Consider the following 13319-nt stretch of genomic DNA (forward strand, 5'->3'; position numbering starts at 1 on the left):
AAAAGTCAAAAAACCATAAACAAACCATTCCCAGCAAAAAGTCATATTAAGTAATGACTTTATTCAGTAAAATTTGGCAGTAGTAAATACTTACAAATATACCGTAAAAGTCATTATTTTTACATGGGGATGTCATAGGAAGGAAGTACTTCCTTAAATATGTTTTTTAAGTACATAGTTAACCACATACTGTAGTGGAATTCTGTAACACATTTCTTGAGTTACCGAAAAAATCGATAAAATTAAAATTCTTATAATTTCGGTAATTAAGGAAATTTTTTGGTAAGTTAACAACCAAAATAAATCTGTCGCTAAGTTCTAACGATAGCAACAGTGGTGTCAACTTTTATTGATCCATTTCATTCATAATTTTGCGTTTAAATTTTACCGACATTTCTCGGTAACTCAAAAAATGTGTTACAGAATTCCACTACTGGTAGTCGAAAAGAAGCTAAAAAGCAAAGTTCTATTTTTAGAAAAAATTGAGGTGAAATTATATTCAAATTCAACGCTACACATTTTCTTTTTGTTTTTTTTTTCTTTTTCATTCGATACCTGCTAGTTTTGAACACAGGAACTTCTGATTTGTAGCCAAAACACTACACACTAGGCCACACGCACGAACAACAAGGGTTGGTTTAACTCATTTATGTACATCAATATGTTTTTGTAATTTTGTAAACAAAAAACACCCATGCCAACGCTGAGCTTTGAACACACAACTCTGGAATTTGTAGTCGGACACACTAGCTCTGTGCCACCATACTCATTACTTAGTAAGTAAGTAGTAAGTAAGGAAGTAACTAGTTATGTGTAAACTGTTATATATATACTGTCTGATAATGCGGAGTGTAATGAGCACTCATTACCCGGTAACGTAAGAAGTAATGACATGTGCTTACCAAATTTTTGCTGGGTAAAAATACAAAAAAAGTAAAATTTTTGGAAAAAAATTTCAAATTTTTTTTTTCCAAAAAATTATTTTTTTTCCAAAATTAACAAAATACACCTTGGTTTCCATAAAACTTATATAATTCTTACAAAAAATCATATATTAAAAAATATCCATTTGTGTAAAACGCTGTAATTTATACGGGATACGGTATGGAAAAACACACATTTTTACTTATGTAATTTCAAACAATTTAAAATTGTGTTAAACTGACGGTACTGGACGGTCACAAAAGTATACACACTCCGTTTCATGTCAATGGCACATTTCAAATTGCTTTTTGTTACTTCATTTTAGTCGATATCTGTGGAACAACCTCGGGAATGTTTATATATCTTGGTTTGTAATCTTATGAAGTATATTTGGCTTCGATAACGTACCGTTATAATTTTTTTTTAATTTTCTTTCAAAAAGTCCAAAATTTTTACGGTTTAAAGTGTTTCATCGGAATAGCACATTCTTTAATAACTTGGGTAAAAATACAAATTTCGAATGACTCGGTCACGATTCTTTAAAATTGGAACAAATAAAAGATATTTTAAATTTAAAACGCTAAAATTGGTCGAACTATGACTTTAATACCGGGAAAATAAGACCTTATGAAAGCTGTGGACCTTAATTGTCTATAATACGTTAAAAATTTGGCATAAGTTGGCAGTTTTTTCTTAGTTTTATAAAAAACTAAAGAAAACTAAGGAATGAAGAGAGATTTTAAAGAATCGTAACAGAATCATTCGAAATTTGCATTTTTACCCAAGTTATTAAAGAATGTGGTGCCACCGTGGTGCAATGGTATGCACACCCGCCTTGCACGCTAAAGGTCGTGGGTTCGATTCCCAGGCCAGGCAACATCAAATTTTCAACGGTGGCAAAATACCCCTCAGTGATGTTGGCGACATTTCCTGAGTATTTCAGCCTTGTAAAACTTCTCTACAAGTGGTGTCTTAGGACACGCCGTTCGGACTCGGCAATAAACAGTAGGTCCCATATCATTGAGCTAATATGAATCGGGGTGCACTCATTGATATGAGAGAAGTCTCCCTTGTCCCATCTGGGATGTTTGTGGAACAATTAAAAAATTAAAGAATGTGCTATTCCGATGAAACACTTTAAACCGTACAAATTTTGGACTTTTTGAAAGAAAATTAAAAAAATTATAACGGTAGGTTATCGAAGCCAAACTTTTTGTTGAAATATACTTCATAAGATTACAAACCAAGATATATAAACATTCCCGAGGTCATTCCACGGATATCGACTAAAATGAAGTAACAAAAAGCAATTTGAAATGTGCTATTGACATGAAACGGAGTGTATATGTTGAAAGAGGACATCATCATCAGGCATCATTTTGTGAAAACAGAACTTTGTTTCAAGCTGTTCCCTAAAAGTTCTAGTCCACTAAATTTGGAATTTCACTAAAATTTAGTACCTGAGGAAAAATAAAATAGATAAATAATCGTGTCAACGGTACGGTAATTTATTGAAACGGTTTTAAAGAGAACAATACTACATACCAAAAAAAAAAAAAAACAATTAAAAGAGAGTGACTTTATCCGATTCGATAAATGAAAGAGATCAATATTTCGTGGTATTACAGTACTTCTAATCAAAGGTAGCATAAGCACTTCAAAAGCTCGAACAGCATCGTATATTGCATCAATTAAAAAAAAACTTCGAATTCATCTTTCATGATATTAATACCTTTCTATCATGGTTACGAAATTTTATAACATGGAAGGTAAACGTAGTTCTTTATAAACAAACCAAAACTATAAAGGAAAACACATTTATATGTCACGGTGCGCCTGAACCAACTTTAAATGGAAGGTGCTTATACCTAGGAAGTTTTTGCGGATTCTGAAGAAACAGGAACAAAAATTAACGCGATCATAATTCACATTTATAGGCTTTTCCTTAGGTTTTCACGATTTTGCTTGGAAACCGCAAGTCCTGTTGAAATTGGATTGGAGCAAATGTTGTAGCTTTAAAAATTCTCTTCAAGATTGACCTTTATGACTTTATCCTAGGTTTAACCATTTTTGAGATATAGATGTTGAAATTGGGACAATGAACTGACTGTACTGCCTAACTTTAAGTGGAAGGTGCTTACACCCTGGTAGTTTTTGCAGATTCTGAATCTACAAAGTTCATAGATGAGAAAAAGCAATCCTATCGAAATGGGACTAAAGAAAATGTTGAAGCTGTGACATTTTTCTACAACGTTTTTTCCCCATTTCAATAGAGCTTGTGGTTTCCATGCAAGATCCTGAAAACCTAAAAAACCCTAAAATAAGAACTTTTACCGCGATTTATTTTAAAATATCTCTAGAGATTTTTTCTTGTTTTTGGATTTTTTTTCTCATCTATGAACATTGCTGTTTCAGAATCTGCAAAAACTTTCCAGGTGTTAGCGGTTTTAATTTAAAGTTAGTTAGGGCGTTTTACATGGAGGTGATAATGAGGCTAAAACCTTCAAAATACTGAAAATCGGGTGGTGCCGTTCTATGAGAACTATATCAAAACGTTGGCCGATATAGCCCATTTTCAATACCAAACAACCTAGGAGTAATAGAAGCTTCGTAACCAATTTATGTAGCTCTATCTTAATTAAATTCCTAGCTGTATCTTGATTTCAACAGTCGGACAGACGGACATGACTTTTTCGACTTATAATTAGATCAAGAATATACATATACATATGCTTTATAGGGTCTCCGACGAATATTTCGATCTGTCACAAACGAAATGATAATTTTAATTATAACCTCCATATTATGGTGGAGGGTACAAAAAGAAACAGTATAACCTTTTGCGTATTTGTTTATAGTATTTCTGGAAGACCATATTTTTTGGTCTGTTCCATGGCACAATTACATAGGTAGTCCCCAGCTAGCATTTGGAAGACTGTTTTTTCAAAAATCACATTGAGGAGTCTTTTTAGAGTCCTTTTGGTGATCAAAAACTGATTAAGTCGCTTGTATGATCAGAAAGGGACTCGAAAGTGACTCCCTGTAGTGATTAAAAAGAGTTCAATTTAAAATACAACAATAAATGTGTAGCAATCACAAATTAGTCATTGAAGTGATTAAAATGTGACCATTTTTTGTTATTTATTTTCACATTTTGATCATCTGGAAGATTGAAAAATGCTTAATCAAAAAAGGGTCATGCAGGTGTTTGAAAAGTGATTATAATTATGTATCTTCTGATCATATTTTGAACAGTTAGGTGATTAAAAACTGATTGCTTTGTTTTATTTTTATTTGGTTGTAAATAAAAAAATAAAATGCTCATATACACTTTCTACAAAACTTTGATATAAATGTAACGTATAATATTAAGTGTATATACAAACACAACACATGTTCAGGTTATAACAAAGCAGAAAAGAAAACAAAGGAAAGGAAAGAAAAGAAAAAGAGAACAAAGGGAAAATTCTTTTAATTTATTTCGTTTAATAAAAATACTCAAAAATGACTCCCTAAAGATTCATAAACGATTATAAACATGACCCAAAAAAGACTCGAAAAAGAGTCCCAAATCATTCAACAAATCACCAATAAATGATTGAAATGCGAATCGAAAAAGACTTTATATACCATCAGAAAATGGGCAAAAATGACTCGAAACTAATGCAGAGGAAGACTCATTTGTGAGTTGCTTAGACGAGTCGCCTGAGGTTATGTTTTCCTACCGACAAAGGAGTCATTTATGATCAGTAAATGAGCTCATATTCTAGCTTTTTAATCGTGCAGTCGGATCAAAAAAGACTCGAATTTGATTAAAATTTTCAAAAAATGCTGGCTGGGTCGTATCGTACAGTTTTGAATGTGTTATGTCAAAACTGTCTTTATGTTGTTGGGGAAATTACAACAAAAATATTTTTTTATAAAGGGATTTGACTTGTCTTACTCGAACAGCTAGTGTGATACCACTACCTTAGTAATTGTGTCATGGTCTGTTCCAGAACTGCAAGAATCTACTAATCTTTACTATTTTGTTGGTGTCACGCCAGCTGTTCGAATAAAAAACGTCAAATCCCTTTATAAAAAAAAATTATTTTTGTTGTAATTTCCCCAACAACATAACGAAATTTTGACATCACATATTCAAAATTGTACTATACCACTACCTTGGTAATTGTGGCATGAACCTGGGGCTCAATTCTGTTTCTATTACTCTGTTCCAGAACCTGCAAGAAGCTACTAATTTTTACTACGATAACAGTTTTTCCTTTATGTTATCGAAAAAAATTGTAAAAATTAGTAGATTCTTGCAGTACTGGAACAGACTATATGAAAATGTGAAATGAAAATTTTTAGGGCGAAACCTATAGCTCTGCGTGTTGCGTGTGCGTTCAAAAATACAAAAAACAAAATACATGTATTTCTAGTTGCTTTCAATTTGAAATACATGTATTTTGTTTTTGTATTTTTGAACGCACCCGCAATACGCAGAGCTATAGGTTTCGGCCTTATAAAGAAAAAAACTGTCAAATGAAAAAAATTTTAAAGGAAATATTTTTTCATTTCAAGTTTTCATAGAACAAGAATCCAGCCCCTGGCCTGCCTTTCAGTTTATTTTACCATGAGCTGGGCTATGTTAGCAGGATGCCTATAAAGGCATATGAATACGAGCCACTCGACGGTATACAACATAAGGGAAGGCCAAAAATTCAATGGAAAGACAAAGTTGAAGAATTTATCACAAACCATTGTAGAAGTAAAGCAAAATTGGAGAAGAAAAGCAGAAAGTCTGTGCGTTTCTAAATCCATTCTCAGTCCGGCTTATGGAACCAGATATTCTGTTCTGTATAAAAGCCTGTATAAAAGCCATCTATCTTAGTTAGTAAGAAGTTTTGTGACCACTGTGAATCTTTATCAAAAATATACATATCACCAATATTTTTGAAAATTTAACATAGCTGAAGCCAAGGTTTACCCACGCGACTTGTGATTGTATATTATACAAATTAAATATTTTTGGATAAAATGAAATGTTTTTGGACGTGGCAAAAAATATTGGCCCTAAAAGATAATTTGTGTGGAAGCTGTGGCTATGTTTATGTTAACAAATTGGTAAAAATGGGTTGAAGCCAACATGTCTTTTTTTGTTTTCTCTCGATTTGTGAGTAAACCACACTTCTCTCGATTTTCCTGTCAAAGTAAAAGTAGACGCAAACTAAATAAGGATCAACTCACTAATGTATTACTTTTCAAAATTTGAACTACTTCTACCATTAAATGATGCTGACATTTTGAAGCCAGATTTACAGTGTTTTTTGAAATTTTCTTCTAATTTCATTCCGCAAACAGATTTTTCAAAAAAACGTATATAGGATTGTAGATCTCGCGATTCTGAGTTATTTGATATATGTGTCGTGAATGTAGCCTTCACAGCTTCACAGAAATCTGCATCCAAATACGAATATTTTGTGCGAACATTTTTCTAAAAATCATATTTTTCGGGACTAATTTTTACAATTGTCATTCGATTTCTTCGTACTCTATTGCACATTTTAGTTTTGTACGTTCCGGATCCAATAAATCATTCCCCGTGAAAATCCATCTACTAAAACGCGTATTACGAGAAATTCCAAAGTAGAAAAATCACCTAAAATTGTTTTTGAAAATATCGCGTATTTTATCGCGTTTTCTGCGGATTGTTTCCATTGCAAAGAAAAAACTAGTGCAGCATCTTCGTTTTAGCGGAAACAGAGATTTAAAAGCTTCACTGATAAGGAAGCTACATTCATGTTATCCCAAAAAATAGTGTGTGATGCTACATCCACGGTTCTTGATTGATCGCCTTCAAATAGATATATGTACATCGATGTAGATTTTCATGGTGGACACTATAATCGGATGCGGACAAAAATTGTATGCACTTTGTGCAAATTAGCGATATTTTATAGGTTTTTTAATGCTAAGATGCAGCCGATGCTACATCCTAGAGTCCAAATTATACTTCGAAAAATATATACAACTTAATAGATATGGTCTTGCTGTACATGAAAATCACATGCGGACAAAATGATTTTGATAATTACGCGATTTACACGTATTTTAAAATGCATATAAATTAAAATGGGTTATTTGACCTCTATTTTCATTTCAGAAGCTTTGAGGTATATCCTCATAAACCCAATTACCTTCCCTAATGGGAAAGCTTTAATATGAATGCCAACAAAGCAAAATCCGTCTATTTTATTGGGAGATTTAAGCAAAATGAAGGAAGTATTCCTATATATTTTTACAATATTTTCTACTACATAATGCATGTAAAAAAATATTTTTTCAAACAAAAAATTATTTTTCTGACCAAAATATGTGCTTATTTTGGCTGTAACATCGAAACTATAACACCAATCTGTATGATTGTAGTCTCATTTAATTCGCCGTGAAGTTTTGATCCACAACAAATTTTTATGTAATTTTATGACCACTAAATGGGCCTTAATTTTGAAAAAAAAATTGTCTTATATTCAATAATTTATCAATTTTATGTACATTCCGCGAATTCTGTGTAACATTGTGCAGGTATTATGCAATCTACTCGCTTCAGTAACTTAGAGAGAAAGCGAAATAAAAGCGCCATATCTTTTGTCCGCAACAACCAAAAATTGGCTCGCGACCAGATTCGTACTGGGAATTTTTTTCTTAACCTACATATCAAAAATCGTTCATGTAGCGCGAAAAAAATGTATCCTTTTTTTCTGAAATGGAATATGAAATAATTGACAATATTCGTGATATATACTTTATAGGGTCGCAAATGATTATTTCAATGTGTTGCAAATTGAAAACCATCCATCCATACTATGTTGGGGGGTATAAAAAGGGCATTTCGAAAATAATATTATTTACATGTGCGACTGCCCAAAGTTATGAAATTATCACACCTACAAATTACTGTTGGTCTGTTCCAGAACTGCAAGAATCTACTAATTTTTACTATTTTTTTCGATAAAATAAATGAAAAATGTTTATGGTTGTAAAAATTAGTAGCTTCTTGCAGGTTCTGGAACAGAGCCTGTGATTCCCATTTTTTTACTATAGCCCAAAGCACAATTATATAAGGTAGCATGGTGCAATAAAGAAAAAAATTTCGTTTCTATCTGTGTACAACATTTTTATTTAAGCTCCGCGAAGTATATTATTGCTATAGCCTTCATTTTGAAACTATGTATGCTTTTTCTCAAGGCACATTTATATAAGGTAGAAGTGAAAATCAGCTGTATTTTTACTTTTTTTTTTGTAAATTTGGTTTTCAAAATGTAATAGGGTCTACTCATGAAATTTGGAACTGCGAAATTTGCTACCGTAAAATAATTCTTTTCATCCTAAAAAGGACCTACGACTGTTCTGGATACTTTATATTTACATTTTGATTCAAATTTGTTCTATTTTAGAGGATTTTAAAAAGGTATGTATGTTTTTCCTGAGAAATTTTTTAGAACGAATCTATTATTCAATAGTTTCTTTTACATTTAATATTCAATAACAACAATGTTGTTTTTGTAAATTTGTTAGTTGTTGAAGTGACAATCAGCTATTTTAGAGGATTTTCAAAATGTATGTATGTTTTTCCTGAAAAAGAATTGGAAAGACCCTATAATTATATATTTATCTTTGACAATTAATTTTCAATAACAACAATGTTGTTTTTGTAAATTTGTTAGTTGTTGTAATTAATGCATATACCTTATATAAATTTGCCTTGGTTGCTGTAATTCATGCATATACCTTAGTCCATATTTATATTAGGCAATTTTCCTTGCGGCAATTGTCAGTTTGATGGAGAGAGTGGTGAGGCATATGGTAACCCTTTGCCTCTCAACTCCCTTTGTCCCAATTTACATTAGGCGAGTTTACTTGCGGCAATTGTCAGTTTGTAGGTGAGAGAGGGGGCTGAGAGGCAAAGGGTTACCATATGCCTCACCTCTCTCTCCATCAAACTGACAATTGCCGCAAGTAAACTCGCCTAATGTAAATTGGGACTTTCTCACCGACAAACTGGCAATTGCCGCAAGGAAAATTGCCTAATGTAAATATGGACATATAATACGTTTATATATATAACGTTTAACAAACCCACTGGGTTTCAAATGTCAATTCCATTGCTTATATTTCAAATAAATCCTCATAAATCCTAAAAAGGCTATAATATAAACATGGCCTTAGTCTTATGCCAGACTATGAAAATTTTCATTAGAAAATTCTTTGTTACTCTCTTTTAAATTTTCATTGACGTCCACACACGTATATGAAATAATATGAAAATTTTGATATTTTAATGATATTTGCATTGGTTTGAGAGTTACGACTTTAAACACAAAGAATAATTTCATATTAAAGAACCTTGTGTACAGAGTTTCATCCCCTTCACACTTATTTCCTATAAACTCATTTTCACGTTAACCCTTCAAAAAGCTATAATATAAACATGTGCTTTATTCCAGAACCTGCAAGAAGCTACTACTTTTTACTACGATAACATATTTTCCTTTATGTTATCGGGAAAAATAGTAAAAATTAGTAGATTCTTGTAGTACTGGAACCTATAAACCCATTTTCATGTTAATGAAAATTTTCATAGTCTGGCGTAAGACTTGCTTTTTCTATTATTTGTCATACGAAAATATTTTGCAAAAAAAAGAAAAACAAAACTCAACATTTTTCAGGTGACAATAAATCTTTTTTTACGATCATAAAAATATTTTAATTAAACTAATATTACCTCTATATGACTCTTATCATTGCAGAAACATTCGACCTGACCGGCCACATGCGGTGAAGATTCAATGAAAGTTAACTGTTATTTACACTGAATGGACGTCATGCATGTCTGCCAGTTTCAGTTACCAAAAATGTGTATAAATCAAATAAAACAATTGCACAAAGAACTGCCTCAACGACAACAACTACGACAACAATCACAAACTATCCGGCCACAGGATACCCACCTATATATCTGATTTTATATCCTTCATCTTATTTATTGTTGTTGGTTGGTTGGTCATGTATCTGTTTGGTTCTTGGTTGGTGGTTGGACAGACGTTAATAGAAAGCATAACTATAACCGATTAAAGCGTCGAGCAACTTGAGTGTGATGCTGAATGTGTAGAGCGGAAAAAAAGGTGAAGGGCGAGAAAAATAAAAACGAAATCAGTGGCTAACCGAGCAGAAATATTGCCATCATATCTTCACTTGGCTTTTTTTGGAAAAATAGATGGCCTAAATCCAGTGCGCCTACCACGTAAAAGGCAACAACAACAGTAGCAAAAGTAATAGCGGAATAACCAGCTAGAGCAAGGACACAACACAAAACACACAACACCAAGGCTCAAATCAAAATGTCCAGTCATTCGGGTACAATTGGCCGCAAACGTGGTGGCAGCGGTGGAGGCGGAAGTGAATATTACTTTAGTGGTGGCGAACACAATATACGTCGGCAACGTTCAGCCGAATGGCACAGTCGGCATGCATATAATAGCAGCAGCGAGGATGAGTATCAAAATACAGGCCAAGCATCAGCATTCGATACGCAACTGTTGGCCCAACTGCTATTGCAGAGTCAGCAATTGGCAAGTAAGTCGTTAGTCCATTTAAGTAGTTATACCCCCTTATTTCATAATATATGACTATGTCGCCGATGTTCCAAGTTAACGAGCAAACGAGGGAAAAGAATGGATAAATCTAAGCACAGAAGAAGATTAAATTGCAAATAAAATTAAATGCACACAGAAACTAAGAGTGGATGAGTAACATTTTGTCTTTTGCTAGAAAGAAGAAAATCATAAATTAACAAGTAAGAACTGCGTTAAGTTCGGCCGGGCCGTACTTTTTATACCCTCCACCATGAAATATTCTGAACTAATATTAAATAATTACTTTTCTTTTTGTTAGGAAAAAACCAATGTCCGCAATTGTAGGCGAAAGGTTCTGTGACTTGTGGGAACACCAAATACCAAAATTTACCTTAAAAATAATTAAATCCGCTGGCTATACCAAAACGTGGATCCATGGCCAAAATTTTAAATCGAGAATTTTGTTAACCACTGGAACCCTAAATGCCATATTACAGCCAATTTAGACCGAAAATATAGAAAATAACTACAAATGCCTGAAAATGGACGGTACTGGTACCGGTTACTATGTCTAAAATATTCGGTGACTTCTTTGAACCCTAAATTCCAAATTACATCAATTTCAGACAGATGATGTACATAGGTAAAATTTTCTAAATCACAGAGATCGGGTGGTACAGTTATAGCAAAACATGGACTTTTGTCCAACATTTTCATACCCTCAGCATTTATGCTAACGAGGTACATATAGACACTTTCATACGGCAAAATCCGCCTCATTGACATAATGGTGTTAGACCCCAAGTATGTATGTTTGGACTAAATTCATTTTAGAAAATTTGTAGTCAATTTGGCAATGTTCGTCTGTCTGGCTTGAGTGCACGATAACTCTCGACCGGATCATCCGATTGGGTCCAAAATTTGACCTTCGTAATATTTGTCCAAACTAAGTTTAAGTTCAAAGTTCGAAACTATTCGCTAAAATTGTGCACACGATAAGTCACGAAAGCAGTAACCGAATTGGCCCATACTTTGCACATCGTAAAATTTCTACCAGATTCCAATATGGATTCTATGGGTCCACTCCTTCGGGTACCTCTCGCACAAAATTTGAGAAAATGCAGTTTAAAGCCTGCTCCCGAACCGCTCTGATTCTTTTTACAACAACTTGTATTCGTTGCCCGCATTACGACGGTGTTTTTTTTTTTCAGGGGCAAGTCGGTACTTCCTGAGAAAATGGCCTGAAAGCTGTAAAAACACGCTATGACACCATGAGTTGTGGATGGAGCGCGCTGTAACTTTCGAACGGATAAACCGATTCGATACAAATTTGGCAATTAAGTACGGTCCACTCCTTCAGGTACCTCCCCCACAAAAGTTCAAAACGTTTCCTAAAATGGTGCGCACGATAACTCACGAAGGCAGTAACTGATTTGGCCCATACTTTGGACATCGTAATATTTCTTCGAGACATACATCAGATTAGAATATGGACTATATATGGCAACTCCTTCGGATACCTCCCACACCAAATTTCAAAGTGGAGGTTACGACCTCTCGAATCGTGTTGACTTTTCTTGCAACATTATTATTAAAATCGCAAAAATTAAAAGTTGGGTTTTATTTGCGACTATTGTTATATCTTCGTTGTTTGATCAGCTAAGAGAACCTGCTTAACATCATTAGAAAGGTGATATTTTCTACTTTCATTGTCACACCTTCCCCGCAAAACTTTTAAGATTTTATCCTAATCCATATCTTTGTTGCCAAGTTCATACGCCCAAAATTCTGAAGACCCCCTGAATCACCGACGTAACCAGGGGGTGGCCCGTGCCCCTCCAGACATACATTGTTTTGTATATTTTACTCACAAATCATCAGATTTTGGCCGTTGGGTGAACATTTGTGTGAGTGGCACCCAAGGAGTGGACCGATATGGCCCATTTTAAACATAAACTAAGTTTGGACATAATATTTCGAGATCCAAAGTTTGGACCAAATCGGTTGCTCCGCTTAGAAGATATCGATGTTTTTGGGGGAGGTACCGGAAGGAGTAGACCTATAAGCACCAACAATATGCCAAGTGTCGACCATAGCAGTATTCGGTTCGGGAGTTGTTGTGCGCACCAGTAACTATACTTGCTGACCGTAGGGTTTTTTACAGATATCGGGTAATTTTCTCAAGAAGTATGGACTTGCCACTCAAAAACTTCTAACATTGTAATAGGGGCTTTGAGTGCAACCAGTGGCAAGAAAAACAAAAACGATTCGAGAGAAGGTCTTAATCTGCACGTATTTTGAAATTGTGTGTGGGTGATACATGAAGTAGTCGCCATATATAGCCCACATTATAACCTTATCTATGTCTCGTAGATATATTACGATGTGCAAAGTATGGACCAAATAGGTTACAGCGCTCGAGAGTTTTAGCCAAAAGTTTTGAACTTCTTAGAACTTGGTTTAAGTTTGCGCAAAATATTACGACTGCCAAATTTTGGATCATATTGGTTTATCCGTTGGAGAGTTATTGTGCGCTGCATCCACTACATATGGTGCCATAGCGGGTTTTTACAGCTTTCGGGTAATTTTCTCAGGAAATATGGACTTACAAGAAAATGGGGGCAGCGCATAAAAGATGTTACACGAAAAATCAAAACGATTCGAGAGAAGGTCTTAAACTGCACTTTTCCAAAATTTTGGGTGGAAGGTAACCGAGGGAGTGGAATGGTATAGTCGATATTCGAACTTGATCTCTGTCTGGTAAAAATATTACGA

At 34.0% G+C, this 13319-nt stretch overlaps 1 protein-coding gene across 1 annotated transcript in view; it reads left to right on the forward strand.

Annotated features, from left to right (window-relative positions):
* The window catches only part of Ten-a (Teneurin-a transmembrane protein), a 1182291-nt gene that overhangs the window by 512061 nt on the left and 656911 nt on the right, over positions 1-13319 (forward strand). Inside the window, exon 3 of the mRNA XM_073974235.1 lies at positions 9720-10545. Coding sequence (XP_073830336.1) covers positions 10311-10545 — 235 coding nt within the window. The 5' untranslated portion in view covers positions 9720-10310. The remainder of the gene's footprint in view (positions 1-9719; positions 10546-13319) is intronic.

Source organism: Musca autumnalis, unplaced genomic scaffold, assembly GCF_047663935.1.
Source record: "Musca autumnalis isolate F117 unplaced genomic scaffold, ASM4766393v1 scaffold_3, whole genome shotgun sequence".
In the NCBI taxonomy this organism is placed as follows: Eukaryota; Metazoa; Arthropoda; class Insecta; order Diptera; family Muscidae; genus Musca; species Musca autumnalis.